This window comes from Bubalus bubalis, chromosome 21 (assembly GCF_019923935.1).
Source record: "Bubalus bubalis isolate 160015118507 breed Murrah chromosome 21, NDDB_SH_1, whole genome shotgun sequence".
Classification (NCBI taxonomy): Eukaryota; Metazoa; Chordata; class Mammalia; order Artiodactyla; family Bovidae; genus Bubalus; species Bubalus bubalis.
The window spans coordinates 11,782,229-11,807,202 of NC_059177.1; the positions used below are offsets into that span (position 1 = coordinate 11,782,229).

Genomic DNA, 24,974 nt, shown 5'->3' on the forward strand with positions numbered 1-24,974 from the left:
CCCAGATCTGTTGTATACATTCCATCAGGGAAGAGCTCCAGGTACATGTTTGCTGTGAGAATGATCCACTCTTGGCTAGATTTTGTGCATTTTTACAAAAGATTTTTTTAAAGATTTCTCTTGGAACTTCCCTGGCAGTCCAGTGGTTAAGACTCCACACTGCCAATAGAGGGAGCGTGGGTTTGCTCCTTAGCTGAGGAACTAAGACCCCACATGCCACAAAGTATGGCCCAGAAATTGGGGAAAAAAATGAATAAAGGACACATTTTTTTAAAAATTTGTTTTTTTCCTTCTTGTATCCTTCCTTCCTTCCTTAGGTTCTGGAATGAATTTGCTGCAGATTCAGGACAAAGTCTGGTCACAGGCTTGCCTTGGAGCCTGTGCACCTCACTTAGAGGAGAAGCTTGGCCGGCCGGTGCCATCCTGCTCTGTTGTGGTAGGTCCCCTGCCCATTGGCGAGGCTCACCGGAGAGCTGGTTTGCTGTTGGGGAAGTGGTATAGTACACACACGCACCCCCCCCCACACACACACACACACATCCATCCATTTACATGAGGGCACGCACACTTGGAACTTTGTCTAGTACAAGATAAGTAGTTGACGTGACTCAGTGCACAGTGTCTGGATCCCTGCCTTGTGTTCAGGTGCTCAGGCCTGGTTGCGGATTCCTGCCTCGTGGCGGGGGTGAGGGGGTGAGGGGGTGAGAGGGGTGGGGAGTGGACTTTGGAAAATTGCGCCCTGGAAAATAATTAGAATGGGAAAAGGATTGAAGGCATATATTCTGGGTGATTGCACTCCTTAGGAAAAAATGCACAAGATGGAAATTTAAGGGATAGGGACCACCATTGAAGCTTGGGGCAGGCAGTCTGGAGAAAATAAAAAGAAGTGCCAATGATCTGGGGTGAGCACGGGCCCTGGAGCCGCACCATCTGGGGTGGAAGTGGGCTCTGCTGCTAACCGCCTTTGTGACCTTGTGCCTGTTTCCTCTTCACTTCCACTGTTTCTGGAGCAGTAGGAACGCTACTACTTTCTATCTGTCAGGCTGTTGTGCAGAATGAATGAGGTGATACATGTAATGTACTTAAGATGGTGCTTGGTCCCAGGGCTAATATGAAGAACATTTGGGATAGCCACATGCAGAAGAATGAGACTGGACCACTGTGTTACTCCAGATACAAAAATTAATCCATAATGGATTAAAGGCTTGAATCTAAAATTCGAAACCGTAAAACTCTGAGAAGAAAACAGGTGGTTAGCTCCTTGATACTCATCTTGGCAGAGATTTTTTTTGCATTTGAAACTAAAAGCAGGGGACTTCCATGGTGGTCCCGTGGCTAAGACGGCACATTCCCAGTGAAGGGGGCCCAGCTTCAAACCTGGTCAGGGAACCAAATCCCACCTGCCACAGCTAAGAGTTTGCATGCCACCAAAATGAAGATTGAAGATCCAGCGTGCTGCAGCTAACATGTGGCATAGCCAAATAAATATTAAGGAAAAAAACCTAAAAGCAGAGACAACTAAAGCAAACCCAACAAATACAACTACAGCAAAATAAAAAGCTTCTGCACAGCAAAGGAAACCATTAACAAAGTGAAAAGGCAGCCTACCAACTGGGAGAAAATATTTGCAAAATCTACATCTGCTTCTCTGGTGGCTCAGATGATACAGAATCCGCCTGCAGAGTGGGAGAGCTGGGTCCAGTCTCTGGGTGGGGAAGATCCCCAGGAGGAGGGCATGGCAACCCACTCCAGTATTCTTGTCTGAAGAATCCCATGGACAGAGGAGCCTGGCGGGCTACAGTCCACGGGGTCTCAAAGAGTCGGACATGACTGAGCAACTAAGCATACATACCTGATAAAGGGAACAATTCGGTGAAAGAACTTTAACCATCGGTGTGGCACCCATGTTCAGAATAGCCACTGTCCATGCTCTGGTTTCTCCTAGTTGGCCAACTGAGTTCTTAGAGCGCCCTGCACTCGGCCATTTGGTGGGAAGCACCTTCCCACACCAGAACAAGTGGAAGCACTGAGTGGGGCAGAGTGTTAGCTGTGAGGGAGACCAGAGCACATGGAGAACCAGGCTACCACGAGTGCCTCCTGTTGGCAGTTCCAGCCATGGAAACACTTATCTATCAACAGTAGGAGCTGAAAACAGCCTTTGCCACCACGAGCAGAATGTCAAAGCCAGATCATCATCATCATCCCGAGGGTGGGCTTCCCAGGTGGCTCAGTGGTAAAGAACCCGCCTGCCAATGCAGGAGACATGGGTTTGATCCCTGGGTCAAGAAGATCCCCTGGAGGAGGAAATGGCAACCCGCTCCAGTATTCTTGCCTGGGATAGAATGACCATGGGATCGACTGAGCACACACATATCACCCAGAGGGTGCTGTGAAGCCAGCACACACAGCTAAGGGTGTCCTGCCCCATAGAAGCAGACAATTCAGAACCCAGGCAGGCTGAAGCACATCAGAAAGGAAAAAATGAAGGGCGAACAGAAAACAGCCAAGCCTCTGGGACCGGTATTGCACACGGCTCTTAGTTTCCAGTTGATGGAGAGCAGTGTTTTGTCCACAGCAGCCAGCTTTGTTTGCCTTACACCAAGAACACATGCCTCCAAGAGGGGCCTCATGCAAACGCGAGCAGCTTGAGGAACAGAAAAGAACTGATTTGGAAAAGTGTGTTTTCGTTTGAAACATATGTACTCACGTGATGGGGGGAAACAAGGAAAATTCATGTTTTCTGTCATCTCTTTTTCTGAAGGTGGTGCCCAGATGGCTTTCTCTCCCCTTCTGCAGGAAGATTTTTGGAGATGTCATGTAGCGACACCTCCGCCTTGCAACCTCCCAGCCCACCTTTTTCGCCAGCAGTTGTGGCCTCATGTGTCCCTTGGCAGCCTCCTGCCTGAGCTGTAGCTCATTTTCCTCTTCTGCCCTGGGGGCTTCTGGAACTCTGCAGCTGTGCTCTGCCAGCCTGGGGGATCGGGGTTAACCGCCCACACACACACACACACACACCTTTCTCCTGTGAGGAGCTGTGCAGAGCTGCTCCCTGTCCCACCCCCAAGAGGACAGCCTGCCTCAAATGCTGCCCACAGCCAGCACCGGCTCCCCAGAGTACCCTTCCGTTTCATTCTTTCAACCCCCACCCTCATTTCCTGGGGTCACTTCCCCAAATAAGCCACCTGCACAAGCCCTGACTCAGACTCTGTTCTCTGAGGCAACCCAGGCCAAGACATTTATCTCCCAGGCTTTATTCTCATGGAAATCCGAAATGTTGGATGGAGCAAAGTGGTCTTCCCAGACAGTGGGAAATCCCTTTTCTAAAAGTTTTTCTGGCTGTGCTACTGGGCATGTGGGATCTTAGTTCCTCGACCAGGGAGCGAATTCACGCCCCCTGCAGTGGAAGGGTAGATTCTTAACCACTGGGCCACTAAGGAAGTCCCAGGAAATCTCATCATTTATTTTAAATTTTTGGAACTAAGAGAAAGTCAGGGAAAGAAGAGGGTGCGGTCGGGGAGCTTTCTTTTCATAACTATGCTTTCTAAAGACTGTAGGTCTGTCTAGAAGGTATCCCTGCCCTCCGATCCCACAGGAAGTCTTGAAGGGGCCCTGAGAGCTTTGGTTCCTGGTGGAGGCTCCTCCCCCACGGCGCCTTTCCTTGGTTTATTTTCTTTAGAACATTGACCTCTGCGTATGCATGTCTGATTGCTCATGACCTGATTGCTGGGCTGTTAGAGCATGTGTGTAAGGCATTATCTACTTCCACGATTTTTAATGTAACATCCGGAATTTGGGGCTTACAAAGCGAGCCCACGTTGGGGGCGGTTTTATTCTAGCTGCCTTGACTCTCAAAATCAAGCGTGCCTTGAGGCAGTGGGACAACTTCGTGTTCATGGTTCCCGCCCCGTGCTGGGCTCCGCTGGTGTTCTGTGAACAGGACGTCCCGGCTGTGATGAGCCTCTCGGCCCCGCCCAGGCCTGAAGGTGGGCAGCTGTGCCAAGCAGGTGGGATTTGCTTCTGTGGAACACACTTGCTTTCTCTCCTCAGGGAGCCATCTCTTCCTACTTTGTCCAGCGCTATGGGTTTCCTCCAGGATGCAAAGTGGTGGCCTTCACTGGGGACAACCCAGGTGAGTACCTCTTGGGACTTGCACCCCCCCAGTAGCCTGCTTTGGTCCTTGCTGAACACTGGCGGATGCCAACCAACCTCCTGGGGAGGCCTGTCTGGCAGGCCCTCTCTCCGTGGCCACCTGCTCCCCTGCTGGCCTGAACACTGACTCCTTGTACCTGCCCCGCCTTGGCCCTGGCTGTACCCAGAGGAGCCACCCAGGGCTGCCCAGCAAGGTGAGAGCTGATCAGTGGAGGAAGACAGTCAAGCCCACCCTCCCTGACCTGCCTTTTCTGTTCCAAAGTAAGCATCTCAGTTCCTCCACCTCTTCCTCCAGTACCCAGCGTTAAGACTCTCACCCCTTTTCTGATCTGTTGTTGTTCAGTCGCTGAGCTGTGTCCAACTCTTTGCGACGCCATAGACTGCAGCATGCCAGGCTTCCCTCTCCTTCACTGTCTCCTGGAGCTTGCTCAAGCTCATGTCCATCGAGTCAGTGATGTAGATACGACTTACTCCTCATCGAAGCCTCTTGTCTCCTCTTCCTCCTTCTCTTCTCTGGGGTTTCCCGACAGGTCTCTCAAGGAAGGCCAAGTGGCCCCAGACTGCTGCCCCGCACCTCATCCCGGCAGCCCTTTTCCTAATGAGCCACCAAATCAGGGTTGATGGAAAGAGTAAACAGAAATAGAATAAATGAAATACAATACCAACTGGAACTCAGAGGAAGGACAAATGATGAGCTAGTGGTATAAGTGTAACTCAGGCATTGTTTGAACTTCAAACAACATGCTTTTTCAGTGTGCATCCCAAGTTATTTGTCTGAAATTGAAATGTGACTGAGTGCCCTGTATTTTATCTGGCAACTCCATGCCACATCGCCACCCTGTGCAGCCATTCCTGCTCTAAGAAAGTGAGCCTGAGAGGTGCATATGAAAGGATTTGGGCTGCTTTGCGGGTGGAAGCTGGGGTCTGGCTTCAGCTTTCCTCCTGGCTTCCACACCCACAGCCTCCCTGTACTTGCCTCCTACTGGTTATGCAGATGAGGATGTGGAGGGCAAAAATAAAGTAAAAAGAGGCACTTGTGTTTAGGAGTGGAGCTGTGTCCCTAAGAATGGAGCTGAAGGTCTTGTTAAAATGCACGCATCGTCACAATGTGTCGTGTGTTAAGTCGCTTCAGTCGTGTCTGACTCTTTGTGACCCTATGGACTGTAGCCCACCAGGCTCCTCTGTCCATGGAATTCTCCAGGCAAGAATACTGGAGTGGGTTGCCATGCCTCCTCCAGGGGGTCTTCCCAACCCAGGGATTGAGCCCGTGTCCCTTATGTCTCCTGCATCGGCAGGTGGGTTCTTTACCCCTAGCACCACGTGGGAAGCCCTTCATCATAATGATGATATTAAATTCCATATTTCCTGCAGTATCTATGTGTACTTTTGTGACCAGGAGAAAAAAGCATTTAAGTTGCCATTACTGCTGTTTCTGTCCCCAGTGTAAATAGCACCCGTGGTGCTCCGAGGTCTGCTCTGAGCCCGTCTGCTTTGGAGCTGGGGGCACGTGAGCATGTCCCTGCCACCGTGTGGTTGCGTCAGTGTCCTGGCTGTGTCCCCTCCCTTCCAGGGTGACCGCCACTCTGGCATCTGCTGGGAGCTCCCAGGAGCCAGACGAGGGCCGCCCTGTCCCTGAGCAGATTCTGTAGCCCTTCGCATGGAGCCCTGTTGTCAAGGCATGAACCCAGACTCAGAGCAGGTTTTGGGGAAGGGCCCCTCGTGTTCCTTAGGGGCCTGAGATGAGGTGAAACGGAGGCTGGTGGACATTGACCCAGTTCCTGCAGCAGCGAGGTGTGACGCCTGTCCTCCTGGCGCTAATTTGAGAGGCAGCTCTGGGCTGCGACGGGCGTGTTCTGGTGCCTAGGCTTCCCCGGGGATGCCAGGCCCCCAGTTCCCATCTACCCTAAAGTTTGAGGGGCCCAGTCTCCCTCAGAAAAGAGCAGCTGGTGCACAGCTCAGGACAGCCCTACACTTCGCAGGCCAGGTTTCTTTTCTTTTAAAATGGAAATAACTTCATCAAGTCTCATTAGAAGAAAAATATATCTATATATATTTTCATATTGGAATATAGTTCATTTGCAACGTTGCGTTACTTTCAGACGTCCAGCAAAGTGATTTAGTTATACATAGACGTGTATCTTTTTCAGAGTCTTTTCCCATATAGGTTATTACAGAGTGTTAAGTAGAGCTCCCTGTGCTTCCTTGTTGCTTGTCTATTTTATGTATATTAATGTGTGTATGTTAATCCCAACCTCCAAATTTATCCCCTCTCCCCTTTCCCTTTTGGTAACCTTGAGTCTTTTTAGAAAAATGTATATTCTTGGGCCTACTCTATCAACTAGAAGAATGTCAGGGAAAATAATGGGCCTGCTTTTTTACCACTGAAACATGAGCTTCTGGGCAAGTTTGAGAAGGAATGACAAAGAAGCAGCTTTTTAAACCTTCCTTTGGGGCTTTGCTTTCAGGTTGAATGTTGGAAGTACCAGGCAGGTAGCCCTCAGCCAGTCCCTCCCTAAGTCTGACCTTCACTCTCCTGCCGCCTCAAATAATGTGTTAGTCTTACACTTTTTTCTTATATACCAGGGATACCTCTTCATTGCAGGAACAGATTTTAAGTACTGACAAACCAAGGGAAGAATGTAAAAAAATCATCCACGATCCCTTAATCCAGAGATAACCACAATTAAAATTTTGAGGACTAGTCCTTGTAACTTTCTTTTTCTGTGCCCATAATAATACATTTTAATCAACCAAGGCAGTGTTTTTGTGAACTTCGTATGTGGTTGTCTCGGGCTCCACTGCTCTGGCATTTACTTCACCAGTCTCCCTCGGATGGAAGTGGGAGGTGAGGTAGGAATGGCTTTTAGTATTTAGACAGTGCAGACATTGTCCTGTCCCTTGTGCCTGCAGGCTTAGAGGTGGGATTCCTGAGTCCAGAGCTCTGACACACTGGTGTATCAGTGAGCAAGGCAGATAAACAAGCTGCCAGGGGCCTCATGTCAAAGGGAACAGTCAACATGGTCTTGCCCCTTTCCTTCCCAGCTGAGGTCGGGGACAGCCCCATACTCAGGCCTCGCCTTTGTCTTTCTCGGCCTTGTGTGTCCTAACAGAGGGTGGGGAGTGTGGATCCCTGTAGATGCAGCTTCTGAGCCCAATCAGAGGCCTGGAGCACAGAAACCCCACCCTCTGGCCTTGGTTGTTGTCATTTGGTCCCTCAGTCTGACTGTTTGTGAGCCCGTGGACTGCGGCGCACCAGGCCTCCCTGCCCCTCCCTATCTCCTGGAGTTTGCCCATGTTCATGTCCATTGAATCTGTGATGCCATCCAACCATCTCATTCTCTGTCGCCCTCTTCTTCTGCCTTCAGTCTTTCCCAGCTTCAGGGTCTTTCTCAGTGAGTTAGTTCTTTGCATCACGTGACCTAAGTATTGGCGCTTCAGCTTCAGCATCAGCCCTTCCTTTCTAATGAGTATTCAGGGTGATTTCATGTAGGATTGACTGGTTTGATCTCTTTGCTCTCTAAGGGACTCTTCTTTAACACCACAGTGCAAAAGCATCAGTTCTTCAGTGCTCAGCCTTCTATATGGTCCAAGTCTCACCTCCTGGCCTTTGGGGCATCCTTGGCCCTCGTCCCACCCTGCTCCTGCCTCTCTCTCAGCTTGTAGGCTGGGGTTGGAGGTGGGGGCTTCACTCCTATCTGAGGGAGGTGACTGGTTTGCTAAGTGGCTCGCTTGCGACCTCCAGCTAACCACAGGCTCCCCTCCCGTTCTCAGCTTCGCTGGCAGGCATGAGGCTGGAGGAAGGTGACATTGCGGTAAGGTGACCTCTCCCTCCCAGAGGCGGGGTCAGCTCCTGCCCCAGGGGACGAGGGTACTGGGTGTCAGCAGCATCCTATCAGTGGGGCATCCAGGGTCAAAAGGCAGCTGAGGGAGGGGAGAGGGAGACCCAGGCCCCAGGGCCTGCCCACAGCTCCTCTCTTAGGAGGTCACTTGCCTGTGCTGAGTAGACAGGTCCCCTGCCTGCCTTGACAGTGAGCACAGGCAGAAGGGTCAGACCTCGGGCCAGAGGACTATGAGCCCTCCAGGTGATAAAGACATAACCCAGACCCTTCTGCTTCTAGTGGGAAACCAGTCATCACCTGATCCATGACTTAGAGGTGGTTGTAGTAAGTTCTAGAAAAACAGCCCACGGAATTCGTGCTAGCTTGAATCCAGGGAGCTGACTTTGGATTTTGGTGTGGGAGGGTCAGCAGAGGTTTCGCTGAAGAAATGGCGTTTAATCCAAGGATCTGCAGCCTGGACAGTGAAGCGATGAGGGGGTCAGGGCGGCTCTGCTGGAGTGCCAGAGATGGAGCCGCCTCACTTCTGCCTGTCTCTCTCCAGGTCAGCCTGGGCACCAGCGACACGCTGTTCCTCTGGCTCCAGGAGCCCACGCCCGCCCTGGAAGGCCACATCTTCTGCAACCCGGTTGACCCCCAGCACTACATGGCGCTCCTGTGGTAGGCTGGGTGTGGGGGAGGAGGTGTGGGCAGGGCTGGCACCGTGTGGAGCCCCCGCGGCATTCCACTGAGCAGGCTCTGGGGGCACCTGAGACCCCAGGGACTCACTGGGTCTTGCTGAGAGCAGAGTTGGTGTGGGGGTGCAGTGGGGGGAAGCGCCCAGGACCTGAAGTCTCTCCCAAGCCCAGGTACAAATTCCATCCCCAACACCTGTATTGCGTGTGGCCTGAGGTAGACCCCAGAGCATATCTTAGCCACACTTTGCGCATAAAATGGGAGGATCAAGAGGTTTACTTCATAGTGATGTTACGATGTATCTGGTCCACAATGGTGGACCTTCAACCAATGGCAGTAAGGGCATCCTGCCTCCTGACAGTTCTCATGAAAGGGGTTTGTTCTGCCTCTTCCAAACAGGCATTTGGCGACCTGCTGGAAGCTACCAAGGGAAGGTTTTTAGCCTTTAAGCTCCAGGAACCACTGGAGAATATGTCAGTCTAGTAAATCTGGCCAGTTCTGCCCATTGTCCAGAGGGTACAATGTGCAGAAACCACAGCTCTGTCTCTCCCTGGGACTCTTTCGTGGCAGCCTCCTCTGTAGACAGAGCTCCCAGGACAAGTGCATTTTCTGGTGACTCCTGGGGAGGTGCACTGGGCTTGCTACATGAGGCGGAACCTCAGGTCCTTGCTGTGCACTGGCTGGGGTGGGGTCCAGCCTGACCTGCAGCCCCTCTACCTGGGACTCTTCCCCAAAGCCCGTGGATCCACTCAGAACGCACCTAGCACCTTCCTCAGGGTTGTGTGTGCACTTCTGCAGCTTTAAAAACGGCTCCCTGATGAGAGAGAAGATCCGCGATGAGTCCGCTTCTGGTTCCTGGAGCGAGTTCTCCAAGGCGCTGCAGTCCACGGAGATGGGGAACGGCGGAAACCTGGGTAGGCTGTTGAGTGGGCCTGTGAGGGAACAGCTGCCAGGGGGGTGGGGCAGGACAGGGCCGGGGAGGAGCCAAGGGGAGCCCTGACTGTCTCCACTTCTGCTCCATGGGCCCTAAAACTCAAGTGGGACCCCCCCGATCTGAGTGAGGCGGGGAGCGGCAGACCAGGCCAGAGCTGCATCTTCTGTGCCCTGGAAGCTCCTGGTGACAGCATCAGAGGTGGCAGCCACAGTGTCTGCTCTGCCCCAGTGCATCCCCAAGTGCAGCTTTCTGCCCCAGACACCAGGTCCTGTTAGGAAAAGTGCCCCGCCCTGGGGCAGGCCATCTGAGCAGGGAGGGAACATGCCTCCCTGGCTCAAACCTGTGCTGGCATTTTAGGTAGGGTTAGTTGGACAGCCAGCTGCCCCCTGGCTTGGGCTGCCAGGTGAGTGTAGGAAGAACTGTCTCCATGAGGAGCTAGCCTAGGCCTTTCCAGTTTCCCTCTGTCTTGCTGGAGAGAAGGACCTTAGAATATTCACAGTCTCCTCCAGGGAATGGGAGGCCCAGGGAACAGGGATGTAGGGTCATTTCACCCTGCTTTTTTCCAAAGCTGTTGAGAAGCTGATCTTTTATTTTTGACCACTGATAGCTAATCTTTTCCTGGTCTTGTTTCAGGTTTTTATTTTGATGTCATGGAAATCACCCCAGAAATTATCGGGCGCCATAGGTTTAGTGCAGAAAACCATGAGGTATGTATGTTATTGGTCAGTTGAGCTACGTTGACTCCATTTTTGACTATTAAATTTTTAAAAATACCTATGAAATTATGCTAGCTTTAGGGACCTCATTCATTTAATCAGCCAGTGATAAAACAAATACTTGAAAAAAAATTTTGATTTGAGGTATAGTTGATTTGTAATACTGTGTTAGTTTCAGATGTGCAGCACAGCGATTCAGTTTTTCTTCAAATTATATTCTGAAAAAATATGTAACCTGTATATACTTTATAGGTTATTACGTGATATTGACTGTGATTCCCTGTGCTATTCAGTAAATCCTTGTTACTTATCTATTTTATGTACAGTAGTTTGTATCTGCTAATCCCATAAGCCGGAGATTAATCCCATACAGATGGAGCCTGAGCTCTCCCATGCTCTGACTCCCCAAAGTCCACTTTGGGGTGAGTGAGGCCGTGAGCGCACGTGTGCGTGTGTGTGTGTGTGTGTTTGACAGGCAAAGTCAGTGGTTCAAGAACACCACTATGGGTGAGCTCCAGTGGAGGCCTGTCATGAGCACCAGATCTGGGCTATTGTTTAAAAACACCACACACACACAGACACACATACCCACAGACACACACATACATACCACACGCATACACACACACACACACACACACACACACACATACCCACAGACACACACATACACACCACACGCATACACACACACATACACACACACACAGAGTGAATGGATAATGAGAGCTCTTCACTCTGTCCACTTTCTCCTGGAGACAGGTCCCGGCATTCCCCCGGGATGTGGAGATTCGAGCACTGATCGAGGGACAGTTCATGGCCAAGAAGATTCATGCTGAGGCGCTGGGCTATCGAGTCAGTAAGTGAGCTGCCAGGGCGCTGTGTTCTGGAGTGGGGCCCAGGGGTCCTGCTCACACACTGAGGTGCTTGAGACCCTTTCTGCCTTCAGACCAGGCCTCGTGGACACTTTTAAGGCTCCATCACGGGGTCCTTGTTTTTGCAGGAAGGAAATAGAGCCTGGACCTGGTGGGGGGATGAAGTGGACCGTTCCTGTGGGCAGGCATAGACTAGGAGGTGGGTTGTTCCTGCCTCTCTGCTCTGGCACCAGTAGCCTCATCTCCTGGCCAGGAACTGTAGGATTTGAGAGATCTCAGCCCCATCCTGCAGACAAAATGTCCTAAGCTCGGGATCCTGAGGACACAGGCAATGCAGGTGGCAAAGGTCTGGGTGGGGCCATCACTGAACCTTCACCTTCTGGGCACACCCCTGCCCGTGGGGCACAGCTCTGGGCATTTCAGCTTGAACAGGGAAGAGAGGGGATGTAGAACCACCGTCAGAACTGAGAGACCTGCAATGGAGAGGGCAGAACCAGGGCCGGGGCAGACCCATGGGAGGAAGGGACTTCTAAGAACTGAGCGATGGATGGGCAGCTTTAGGAGGTCAGTGAGTGCCCCTACTGATGTTGCTGGCATGGTCTGGGGGAGTCTGAAGGATGTTGGACCAGCCGACCACGGAGTCCAGGTTTCCGAGATGTATTTATCCCTCTGGGCAGCAGCTGTGGTCAACAGAAGGTCGAAACCCCTGGAATCCTCTCAGCTTGAGGGTCTCATGATACTTCTACCGACAATCCAAGTCCTGTGGAGTGTGTATTCTATGTCTTTGAACCTATCAGGTAAAAAGGACACTTTAAAAGTAGGCACTAGGTAAACCTTTTTGGAAACCCGTTAGGCAGCAGCTATTAAAGCCGCGTACAAAGCCACCTGGCAACCTCACTTCCCGGCGGATGCAGGACAGAGATGCGGACACGTGTTCACTAAAGTCATGCAGAAGGCCACTCCCCGGGGCCCTGTGCTTGACACCCGTGCTGGAAACAACCCAGTGTCTGTTGAAGGTAGGATAAATGCCTCATGGGGTGTTCAGATGACATGATCCTACGCAGAAATGAATGTAAACCAGCCTCAACCAAGCACAGCAAAATGGATGCGTCTCACAAATGAAAACGCTGAGCAGAAGAAACCAACCCGAAAGTGTGTGTGACAGATTCCGTGTACAGCAGATTCAAAAGCAGATGAAAGTGTCTGCTGTGGTTGGAAGTCTGGTTGATTGGTAGTTACCTTCCGGGGGCTGTGGTGCCTCTGGGGCGCTGGTGAGACTGTTTCATAGGTTACACAAGTGTCTTCAGTTGGAAACATGTCAGGCTGTCAGCATATGGTGTGCACGTGCATTTGTTAGGATATATACAGCGCAACAACATTTTTTTTTTAATTTTTAAAGATTTATTTATTTGGCTGCACCAGCTCTTAGCTGCAGCATGCAGGATCTTCGTTTCAGCATGTGGAATCCTAGTCCCCTGACCAGGGAAGGAGCCTGAGCCCTCTGGATTGGAAGCGTAGCGTCTTAGCCATGGGACCGTGGTGTTGGAGAAGACTCTTGAGAGTCCCTTGGACTGCAAGGAGATCCAACCAGTCCATTCTGAAGGAGATCAGTCCTGAATATTCATTGGAAGGACTGATGCTGAAGCTGAAACTCTAATACTTTGGCCACCTGATGCAAAGAACTGACTCATTGGAAAAGACCCTGATGCTGGGAAAGATTGAGGACAGGAGGAAAAGGGGATGACAGAGGATAGATGGTTGGATGGCATCACTAACTCAATGGACATGAGTGTGAGTAAACTCCAGGAGTTGGCGATGGACAGGGAGGCCTGGTATGCTGCAGTCCATGGGGTCATAAAGAGTTGGACATGACTGAGTGACTGAACTGAACTGAACTTTTATAAACAGTCCCACTCTTCTCCATTCTTCCACCAAAAGTGTAAAAAGAAATTCCCCAAGGGTCTCCACAGGCTTCTAAGCTCCCTGAGAAGTGAGCCCAGATGAGCAGGACAGGGCCGGAGCTGAGGTGGACATGAGTGACTGGCCGGAAGGGTTCTCTGGTCGTCAGCAGGGGGCACTTTGGGGGGCTGTCCCCACTGGCCCAGTATGTAGGGAGGGGCAGTGAGGGTGGAGAGGCCTTCCTGGGCTCCAGGGGACTAGTGCAATCATGTCAGCATTCCCAGCCTCTGAAGCAATTCTTGTGCAAACAGCATAAAGTTACTTATCCTCTTAGCAAGCTTAAGGGGGCGAATCAAACCTGTCCTTCCAGCTCTGCTGAGCTCCTCTCAAAACAAGATCACATGAATGGACACGCTTGAACCTAAAAGGGCACAAGGCTGCACGGACTGCAGGCATCATATTCCCGGCTGAGCAGCTTGCAGGATCTTAGTTCCCAGACCAGGAATTGAACCCAGGTCCTGGCAGTGAAAGTGCTGGGTCCTAACCACTGGACTGCTAGGGAGGTCCCTCTCATTTCTTCATTGAACAGTCATAATCTCATTTTAATAATGTCTAAGAAGAATAAAAAGACGTCTGAAGTAAGACTGGTGATCATGATGATAGCAGGTGTCAGTATGTGCCGAGTGTCTACTGTGTGCCCAGCCCGGTTCCTAAGCACTTTATCTTTATTAACAGCAATATCTCTGGGGTGGATATCACTCCTGCTTCCCAAAGTAGGAAACCAAGGCTCAAGGTGTTGTGTCACTTGTTCTAGGCTGGCAGACCTTCTGAACCAAGCCAGTCTGGTTCTAGACTCTAGATTCTTAACCACTGGGTTACATCTGCTTCCTGGGATTAAGGAATGATCCCTGTCTTGATATTTAGACACCAGGAGACATATGCGCCCAGCTGGGTGGGGCCAATGCCATGGTTCCTTTTCAGCTTACGTTTCCACGTATGTTTCATTATGTTTAGGTTGACTTATAAGAGCAACAAAGACTTAGGGACTTCCCTGGCGGTCCAGTGGTTCAGACTGTGCTTCCAGTGTAGAGGGCACGAGTTTGAAACTTGGTTGGGGAGCTAGGACCCCACATCTTGTGTGGTGCAGCCAAAAACTTTTTTTTAAAAAGCAGCCTTTTAATAGCAAGTTTTGAAAACAAAGGAGAAGAAACCACCTATAATCCCATCTCCTCTCCCTAACCACTTGCAGTCTGGGAGCACTTTCTTTCAGTCCCCTTTATGAGCTTATTTTTATAAAGCCAGAGTCCTGTTCCCATTTTACCTACAAAGGGTACATACAAACCCAAACTCTGTCAGAGCCTTCGTGGTGCTTCACATCGCGCCCAGCTGACTCCTCTTGCAGTCGTGAATGGAGTATGGTTTGATTTTCCAACATGGAATCACACGGGAACATCTATCCGTGCATCCTGAATTGTTTTCTTAGCTGGCTGTCATCCCTTCCCCTCTTCCCAGCCCAGGCACTCTCTTCGTGGCCGAGGGTGAAGATGGGGGAGGCTGAGAGGGGCTTATAACATTTGTTTTCAAATACCTGCATAATAAATAAATGCCTTTTTATTGTAAAAGAGTCCTGTGACACAGGAGTATAGGGATGTAAGCACTATGAGATTACAGAGCGCTCCCTCTGTTTTCCCGCCCTGCCCCAGCTTCCACATCACCACTTAGACGGCCTGTGGGGGAGGCGAGGGGATGCGGAGGACTAGCTCTGCCTTTGAGACCCCTTTTTCATACCAACACCACCTAATGCCTGGCGGGTTCTCTCTTCTGGTTGTTTATATGCCTCTAGAGGGTCACTACGCCACCTATCTTGTACTACAGGTATGGCAAGTCAGCATTTAAGGGCTCATCTCATTTCAGAATTTATTTACACTTGTTTCCATTTACAACTTATTTGTGGGAGAGTGGGGCATGCCACATGGCTTGTGGGATCTTAGTTCCTGACCAGGGATTGAACCCAGGCCCTTACCAGTAAAAGTCCCAAGTCCTGACCACTGGTCCACTGGAGAATTCCCTGCGTTTACCACTTTTTGTTAGCATTAAATATATATATATATATATATATATATATATATATTTTTTTTTTTTTTGGTTCAGTGGTCTCTCATTGTTACAGTACAAGGGATGTTCTTTCTTGACCATCTCCACTGTAACCTGAAGTGGAACTATATGTCTTTTACTAGATGGCAGTTTATTATTTTTCATTGTGGAAGATATCTTGCATGCAGCAGAATATATGCTTCATACAGCTAACTGTAAAAACAGAGTAAAAAATCAAACACCTGTTCATTGAGCACTCTGGTTAGGAAGTACAACACAGGCTTCCCTGGTGGCTCAGTGGTAGAGAATTCACCTGGCAATGCAGGAAACATGGGTTCGATTCCTGGTCAGCTACTGAGCCCGTGCACCGCAACTACTGAAGCCTGTAAGCCCACGCTCCACACAAGTGAAGCCACCGCAACGAGAAGCCCTCGCACCGCAACTAGAGAAAAGCCCGCGCAGCAACAAAGACCTAGCACAGCCAAACGTAAATAAATAAATACTTTTGAAAAGTTAAAAAAAACCCAAAAAACCTCTGTCCTTGGACTCTGAAACAAATTACATAAAAAAAAAAAAAAAGAAGCACAACATTGCCAGGACCTTAGAACCGTCCTGTGTGCCCTCTTGAGTTGCATCCCCAAGAGGTGGGTGAGGCAGTGGCCTCTCAAGTCCATGTGGACAGAGCCAGCCTCAGATCTCCCCCCAAGCCCTGTGTGACAAGCAAGAGGCATTGACCTGACGCTAGCCTTTTGTGGCAGAAGAACTCTGAACAACTGCCCTTTCTGCCTTGGGGGAATTGTCACGGCCATTTTTTTGTTTTGTTTTTTTGTTTTTCCTTGCAGTGCCCAAGACAAAGATTTTGGCCACTGGAGGAGCATCTCACAACAGAGACATCCTACAGGTAAGTGCTGGTAGCAAGCTCTGCACTGGGGCCTCTTCCATGTCTAATACTTCTAAGAGCAAGAGATTCAGCAGTTAACACTGCCTCTGTTCCCACTTCTGCAGAAATGGGGAGCTTACAGCTCATTCTCTCCCAGGAAGCCAGCTCTTTACGGCTCACATGGAGAACAGGTTCAATCTTACACTCAGTGAAATCCATTGCCCTGTCCAGCTCCACTCTCTGATCCCAGCATCGGCCTCTGGAGTCACACAGAAAGTGCCTGTCTTTCACAGCAGATCTTCTGACATCTTAAGGCCAGTGTTCTTGTCTTCCTCAAGGTTTCCCCCTTCCAATTTAAACGTCTCTGATTCTCCCAGCCGTTCCTCTTGTTAAACAGTCGCCAGACTTTGTCACTGTCTTTCTGGTCCTTCATTGTGTTAGAAATATATGACCCAAAGTGGAATCAACCTGCAAACACCTGACAACCAGGCCGTCACATCGTGGGGCTGTCAGTGTCTTACTGGGACACTGAGCAGTTTTAGATACAGCCTGGGGCTGCCTTAGCTGTTTGAGGAAGTGTATCAACTGTTGCCGTGTAACATACTTGCCTTAGGTAAGGTTCTCTAGAAGCAGAGCCTGAAATGGGAACTCTTCTAGAAGTGATTTGTTGGGAGAGTGCTCCCAGGAGAAGGGAGTAAGGGAAGCAGGCAGGGCAGGGGAAGAAGGATAAGCAAGGATGTGGTTCTGGCTAGAGTCAGCTTCAGCTCCATGCCAGGTGGAGATGAGGTACCTGAACTATGCTGCAGACTTGGCTCCACCTTGGAGTAAGGGGGGCAACTAGCTACCATGGGAAGAGGTGAGAATAACCTCCTGTGAGAGGGAGCCTCTGTTCAGCCAAGAGCAATTTTCAAAAATTTTATTTATTTTTTGACTGTGCCCTGCGGCATGTGGGATCCTTGTTCCCTGACCAGGGATTATACCTGCACTCCCTGCATTGCAGGGCACAGACTCTTAACCACTGGACTGCCAGGGGAGCTCCAAGAGCAATTCTTTTTTTTTTTTTTTTTTTTTCCACTTTTACTTGCATTTATTTTTTCGGCATTTATTCCAGGGCCATAAGATTTTGTTTTTTCCATTTCTTCTGGAATCTCTTTTTCTTTTGTGCAACCTCCTCTTCTGGTTTAGGAGCAATCTGTTCTTTTTCAGTAAGGATTGTCTCAGTGTGGCAAGGAGAGCTCATGTACGGGTTGATCTGACCGTGAGATCTGTAAGTCCTGTGTCCCATCCTGGGGGCTTTGTTCACCTGGATGTGTTCAATGACCAGAGAATCTGCATCTAAGTTCTGTTTAGTCTCACTCTCTGTATTTTTGAGCATGTGCAGTACCAAGCGCAATTCTTTTGAGAGGCAGTCATGAACCATTAGCCAATACTCAGGACATGTGGGTGAGGATGCACCCCAGCCCAGTAAGTGGATCTGGATGGGACATCAACAATTCTGTCATTTAGTTGCCAAGTCGTGTCCGACCCTTTTGTGACCCCATGGACTGTAGGCTGCCAGGCTCTTCTGTCCATTGAATTTCCTATGGCAAGAATATTGGAGTGGGTTGCCATTTCCTTCTCCAGGAGATCTTCCTGACCCAGGGATCAAACCCACGTCTCCCTCATTGCAGGCAGATTTTTTTCCTTTTTTTTTACTGCTGAGCCACTAGGGAAGCACATCCCCAGTATCTCTCATCAACTAAGAACCTCGAGTCTTTTCCACATGAGGTCCTCTTAGTACAGGCCCTCTATTCTAAACTAATATAATTTATTTGGGGGACCTACATGGAAAGCTTTATGTTTATCCCTGTAAGACCTGCTCCTGTTAGTTTGGGTTTGTCTGAGCTTGTTAGTAATAGTCAGAGCCCAAGCCGTCTCCACCTTGGCTGTTTGCTAAGCATTCAGTCTAAAACTTCCTCCTTGTCTTTGATAAAATGGTTAAACAGTACAGGGACAACCTGGAGATCTGTGGCCCTCCAATGGGGACTTCTCCCAGGTCACCCTGACCCTAGGATCAGCAGGGTGGCATGGTCAAATGTACTTCCTTTAAGGCAGTAGAGGTGGAATCAAAGGTATCAGAAGACATGAGAAAAGAGAGCCTGGAAAATTCAAGTCTATGTCCACATTCCCTCTGAGGAACGACTCACCACAGTAAGAACCTCTGTCCTTTCCAGGTGCTTGCAGATGTGTTTGGTGCCCCCGTGTACATCATAGACACCGCCAACTCAGCCTGTGTGGGCTCTGCTTACCGAGCTTTCCACGGTAGGTGGATGGATGGGGGCAGACACCTCTGGAAGCGGTTGGGGCACTGGCTGGGCTGAGGACAGTGGAAAGGGGAGATTGGGGTGTTCCCAGTGTTTAGGAACATGGCAGGCTTCACTTTTCTCCCCTCCCAAACCCTCTGTGGCTTTATTCTTTACTTAAACTGGAAAAGAGAGGCACAGTCCTAACTAAATGAAGCCTGCTTAGACATTGGTTGAGGGCATTCGGGCTGAGTCTGGACAGCGGATAGGTAGGAGGGGTGGATAACGTCCAGAGCTGTCTTTTCAACGAGAGCAGGAAATGGACACAAAGGTGATTGCTTCAGAGCCAAGAAGTCCAGGACCCTGGACAGCTCCATGAGGGGCGCTTGGCTCTGACGGAGGCATTGCAGAAACTAGGGGAGCAGCAAAGGCCCACAGGGTTGTTTCACCCATGTGGTTCATTTGCCGTATCCTCTGCCTGCTCAGGTTGCCCATCCATGTACGTCAAGGGCTGTGTCCTTTCCCTCTGGCGGTTCCATTCTTCGCACATTTATCCTTAACTTCTTAACACACCTATTTAACCTTGTATTTTTTTCTTTGAACATTGAGAATTAATCAGGGAGCGTAGCCTTCTCTTAATAAACTCTTACTCTTTCATTCCCTTCCCTCTCCCCTGTCTGCCTCATCCCACATGGTGCCACCTCTGTATAAAGATCATTGGGCAATTTATTTCTAGACTCTTGTTTTTAATCAAACTTTACATCCTGTGGACTTTTAATCTACACTTATCTTTGACTTTTCTTTTTTTTTTGGTGACTCCCTTCAGTTTCTTTTTCCTTCTTCGTTTCTATGCTAGTTTTGTTAGAATATACAGCCTGAATACATTTTTAAGAAAAAAATTCAGTAGGTGATACTTTTCTGAGGGCTTACATGTCCACCCTCCCAAAGAATGCTTCCTTGGCTGGACAAAGGACTCTAAAATGTTTTTCTCAGAACTTTGAAAACTCCATTCCATAAGGTTCCAGCCTTCAGAGGGGTTCACTTCATACTCCTTCTGCCAAAACAGGAAAGGAACTGCTCTTTGGGGCCTCCACTGCTATTCTGCACTGTTTTTCTTTCTTATTTTTCTGTACCACCTTTTTTTTTTTCTTTCCTGCACTGCTTGGCTTGTAGGACCTTAGTTCCCTGACCAGGGATTGAACTGGGCCCTGGCAATGAGAGTGCTGAGTGCTAACCAGTGGACAGCCAGGGAATTCCCTTCCGTGCCTGTTTAGTTGCCAGAGATTACCTACGGATCCTGCCCTATGCTGCCATCTAAAATGAAAACCTGAGCTAAGTCCTAGAATACCAGCTTCCGCTTTATGTCCACATCCATTCTCTCCAGCTATGTCTAGGCACAAAAGCCAGTCACACAAAGCCAGGCCGTGAGTGGAGGGGGACCAGAGTCTTTGGAGAAGTCTCTCTGGGGGCCACCCCACCATCCCCTGGCCCCTCATCCACACAGCTCTGGACTGGGATATTCCAGCTTTCTACGAGAAGGCCTCGCATCTTTAGTGGGCCCTCCTTCCCTCTTGGTGGTCTTGAGTTTTTCTTCAGTCTCATACTGCTCCTTAATTTGCTTGGAAATTCCTCATTGTTCCTTGCCCACCTATGGCCGCCTTCCCTCTTTCCAGGCCCATCTCTCCTTTGCTTGGTGAGTGTTTACTGAGTGCCTCCTGGATGCAGGCAGAGTGCTAGACACCAGGGCCCCAGTGGAGACCAAGTCCTGGCCTCTCAGAGCTTCCGTCTCAGGAAGGGAGAGACCTTGAATCTGTGGCAGCTGTGTGACATGCCCTGAGGAAAGCGGAAGGTGCTGAGGGGTGGCAGGGATATTCTTAGAGGCCGCTTCTTTGAAAAGAGAGGAGGGAACATTCCGTCCAGTGAAAAGGCTCTGGGAAGAAGGAATTGAGCGAAGCTGGGGTGACTGCAATGCAGTGAGCGATGGGGAGAGTGGAGCCTCGTGAGGGAGGGGAGGCAGGCAGACCCTCCCCTCTGTCAGAGGTCAGAGGTTAGCTGCCTCCTAACATGCACTTCAGACAAACTGGGCCCTGCTGAGAAGGAGGGCTGCTTGTGAAACTTTTCCTCTCTTTCTCCCCCTTTTTAAGATGGTTTTATGGAGGTACAATTTATATAATATATAAAAAATCACCCATGCTTGACTATACCATTCAGTGTTTTTTAGTAACTTTACTAAGTAGTGGGACTTCCCTGGTGGTCCAGTGGTTAAGAATCCACCGTCCAATGCAGGGGACACGGATTTGATCCCTGATAGACTAAAATCCCGCAGGCCTCGGAGTAACTGAGCCTGCACTCTGTAACAAGAGACGCCCGTGTGCTGCAACAAAGACTCAGCACAGCCAATATAAAGGAAAAAAACAAAACAAAACACTTTATTAAGTTGTACAACTATCACCATAATCCAGTTTTAGAACATATTCTCACTCCAGAGATAAAATGCTATTTCCGGGTAACGCCTTCGTTTGCAATATGCACTGATGCAAAATAAGCTGTCCCTTCTAGGCCTTGCAGCTGGAACAGACATGCCCTTCGCAGAGATTGTGAAGTTAGCCCCAAATCCCAGATTAGTTGCAACCCCAACCCCAGGAGCGTCTCAGGTAAGAGACCATCCAAATGTATCATGGCACTTGCATTGTGAAAAACCCACTAGGTTCTTATTTCCAAAAGGTAAGTATTTTCTTTGTCACCTACATTACAGTTGATGTGCTCAACTGAAGAGGAAATCTACTTTTTTTTTTTAATTGTCAAAAAAATAGAGCAAAGGAAGCAGGTTGTCTCTGAGATTCAAAGATACCTCTAATCTTGTAGCCCCAGGGATCAGATGGCTCACTGGGCACATCTTCCTTGCTCTGATGCCTTGGAGTGGGTGCTTGCTTCTAATTCACAGGGTTACAGCAGCTGCTGAAAGATTCTGTCACTTAAGCATAAGACATGCTGGGTTTCTACCGCTCAGATCAAGTCTGGATCCAAGACAACTGTGTGGTTCCTCAGTCGGGGAACACGGACCCCACTTGCTACAAGTTGCTACCCTGGAAAGCAGACCCTGAGTTGTTGATGAGGATGCAGGAGATTTATGGGCTTCCCTGGTGGCTCAGACAGTAAACAATCTGCCTGCAATGCAGGAGACCTGGGTTCGATCCGTGGGTTGGGAAGATCCCCTGGAGAAGGGAATGGCTACCCACTCCAGTATTCTTGCCTGGAGAATTCCATGAACAGAGGAGCCGGGCGGGCTACAGATGGGGTCTCAAAGAGTCGGACACGACTGAGCAACCAACACTTTCCATGTAGGAGATTTATGAGGGGGCGCTCTTGGAATCTGCATCTGTGAAAGGGCAAAGAGGCAGGGCTGGGCCGAGGTAGGAGAGGAGCTGCTGCAGTGCCATCTCAGTGGAGCCCTCGGCCAATCCTACAGAAGTTCTGAAGCTGGGATGACTCTTTCGAGTGTTATGCAGTTGTAGTGAGGGGCAGTCTGGACAGTTTGCACCACCTTTCCAGTTTGCAGAAGGTTCTTGGAGCCCAGGAGCAGGGGCGACCCAAACAGAGGGCTTTATTACTCTCAGTACCGTGGGCAGTGTAGGCTCCATGTTTGTATCGGTGTTCCTTGGCCTTGAAGAGCCGTGGGGCGGAGTGGAGTGGACCCACGTGGATAGTGTGCTCTCACTGTGTCTGTGACCCAGCTGAGGGGACCCCAAGCTTAGGAATCCCCCAGCATCATAAACGAGCTGCCAACAAACCGGTCCAGCCTTGGCCCTCAAAGGAGTCATTATCTTTCTGATCCTGATCAGCACACCAGTTTCCCCTCTCTCCGTCTTCCAAAGCTGTTTGCTATTCAGACACCCTTGAAGAGATAGTCAGGAACAAAAGCTGCCACAAGATGTGTAGAGACACCCTGGAGAACTGTCTCCCCGCCTGTCTTGGGAGCAGAAGCTCCTGCTTTCCAGGTGACTAGATAACCCGCCCACAGGGGTCTGCCCAGGCTTCCGTTACTTTCTGTTGTGTGTCCTGTTTAAAAGGCAGCTCAGTGCAGTCGAAAGAGCCTGCCTTGAGATAAAGGGCCTTTGAGTTCTGATTCTTATCATGCCTCTTCCTCTCCATGTGACCTTCACATGACCTTTACCTGCCTCCTCCTCATCTGCAAACTTGTGTTTCTTCATCTGGGAACTGGGGACATCTGTCCAGCCTGCTTTTAACCTAGTTGTTGTGAGGCTTAAAAAGAATCCTTGCCTAGCATGGGTTTATTATACAACAGGAGGTCGGGTGGTGTTGCTAGTATTGGTTCAGTGGTTCAGCAGTGTCAGGGCTCTGGGTCAGGTTCTTTGACGTTCTCCAGGTCATCAGTGGACAAAGGGAACATCATGAGAGCCACGTATGTCATTTAAATTCTCTGGTAGTCTCATTAAAAAAAAAAAGTGACTAACTTTAATGTATTTAATTCAAAATGTCCAAAATACTGCCATTTCAACGTGTAATTGATAAGAAAAGTTGCTCGTGTGATATTTTACTGTGTGTGTGTGGGGGGTGGGGATGAGCTTTGAAATCTGGTATATATTTTCTGCTAGCAACATTTCGAGTGCTCAGGACTGCATGTAGCTTGTGGCTACTGTATCGGATAGTGCTGTGCTAGGTATACGCCACATGACCAAGGATGTTTGCAGCTGCTTCTAACATCCTGACACCCACAGCTGTATTCACAGGCAGGAATCAGAGCATGCCTTTGGGCAGAGAGGGTCTCCTCACACACTCTTGCTTATCAGGGAGAAACATACTACTCTGTTCCCCTCAACTCCCCCAACGGATAACCACGTGGTTATACGGTCAGCCTGGGGTAGAGTCTGGCTGCTCTTTTATCCTCTCTAGAAGGAGGCCAGCAAGGAAGAAGGTAGCTGGGGAAAGCTTTAGGGTAACAAACGGCTGCGACTGCCTCCTGACAGGTGGCGAATACTCAGTGTGTGTCCTGCCACTCTCCCTGGCTTGCTTATGACCGGTCGCTAAAAGCTCATGGAACTCTTTAGCATTAAACCCAAGTGCAACCTCAGAATCCTTCTCAGCACTAGGTGGCAAGCAGTGACAGCCTGTGATTTGTTGGCACAAGGGACTTCTTTGAGGACTGGATTGTAAACAACCTTGAGAGCTGGGCAGCATCCTCTGTTTGCCTTCTATGGCGCACCTGTGTGCTCAAGTGGAAACTCAGGACAGGAACAGTATTTTCCCTGTAGGCTCAGCTGAATGTTCCAATTTCCTCCTTGGAGAGGAGATCAAAGGCCTCCTTACTTCCCCAAGGAGTTCATGGGCAGAGGCCCTATTGCATAATCAGTTGCTAAAGTCCTTGGCTTAGGGGCCAGTTAAGCCAAATTAAGATTGGCATGACCTCCTGGTGGTATATGTGAGTCCCATGGAAATATGGATCCCTGATCTCCAGTGTTGCTGGTCTGTGATGTCTTATCTGTAACACTCACTGACCTGAACTGCAAGGCTTACACTTGTGCAAGCTACAGGTAAAAAGAGCTTTAAACAAAAGGAATGAGGAGGAGGAATGTGGGCTTGTGTTTCTTTCTGGCCCCTTTTCCCTTGTTGGTTTTTTGGTTTGGGTTTTGTTTTATTATACAGCACACTATATACATAATTTTGTAGTCCATTTTCTTTTTTTTTCTTTTAGCTCCTTTAGCCACAGTCTTTATTGTTTGAATATCTGCAACTATTACTCTATTGACAGATTTTAATTTTACAAATCTCTACATTCTATATTGCAAGGTCTCTTCACTTTCCATTTTATGCCTCATTTTCATCAAGAGATAGTCCCCCAAAGCACAGTTTGCCTGATTGTGTGTTAAAGCATTCTTTCAGATGTATCCCACTTTTAAAATTCTACAGTACAACCAAGTATTTATATTCTGAAAAATGTGCCTACATGTTATTTTTAGTGGCTACATAATATTCTGACTGGCTGATGAACCACATTTCTCAAGCATTTTCCATGTCTTAAGAACAGTTGCTTCCAGTTTTTATGATTATTATAATTAACCCTATGTGGGTAAAGGATTAACAACACCTCTCCCTATTCTGCATGAGAATTTGACCTTTGGTTAATGTTCCAGCTCTGTTTCCTTTGAGACTTAATAAAAATGGAATGTCAACAGTGTTACTAGGCAACATTGCTTATGGCCGTATGGCCTTGAATGAGGAAATTGCATCATAAGTGGGAAAACACAGATATCTAAGGGTAAGTCAGACTTAGGGCTGCCTGAGTGCTGTGACCTCTTACAGGCACATCTCTTGCCCACGGAGGTGTTGGGAGAGATACTTCTGTGGGAAATGAGGCTACTGCACCTGTAAGATGTAGATTTCATCTCCTTGCATCTAAGCTGTGACCTGGAGGCTAGGGAGGGAAGAAGGCAGGGAGGCAAAGAGACCCTTTCCTGGACACCTGTACAAACTGTTCATGGGCCCCTTCAGCCACTGTGCCAGCACTCATGTTTCTCCAGTATATTCTGTTGAGGGTCAGGGTGTAACCCATAGTAGTCTTATGAGTCTGAATGTTTAGTGGTGTCTGAGAAGACCATTGGTGTACCTAGCACCC

The 24,974-nt window shown here is 49.3% G+C and overlaps 1 protein-coding gene across 7 annotated transcripts in view; it reads left to right on the plus strand.

Annotated features, from left to right (window-relative positions):
- Positions 1 to 24,974, plus strand: part of XYLB (xylulokinase) — a 42,396-nt gene that overhangs the window by 13,527 nt on the left and 3,895 nt on the right. For 2 of the 7 annotated variants that reach the window (XM_025273010.3, XM_044934160.2), the window contains 10 exons: positions 318 to 495; positions 4,048 to 4,129; positions 8,530 to 8,645; positions 9,459 to 9,574; positions 10,228 to 10,301; positions 11,073 to 11,169; positions 16,021 to 16,079; positions 16,184 to 16,249; positions 18,272 to 18,359; positions 20,900 to 20,994. In XM_025273010.3, coding sequence (XP_025128795.3) covers positions 318 to 495; positions 4,048 to 4,129; positions 8,530 to 8,645; positions 9,459 to 9,574; positions 10,228 to 10,301; positions 11,073 to 11,169; positions 16,021 to 16,079; positions 16,184 to 16,249; positions 18,272 to 18,359; positions 20,900 to 20,994 — 971 coding nt within the window. Of the gene's footprint in view, positions 1 to 317; positions 496 to 4,047; positions 4,130 to 7,920; positions 7,962 to 8,529; positions 8,646 to 9,458; positions 9,575 to 10,227; positions 10,302 to 11,068; positions 11,170 to 16,020; positions 16,080 to 16,183; positions 16,250 to 18,271; positions 18,360 to 20,899; positions 20,995 to 24,974 lie in introns of those variants that run through there. The other 5 variants (XM_025273012.3, XM_006077011.4, XM_025273013.3 and 2 more) reach the window with 5 other exon arrangements.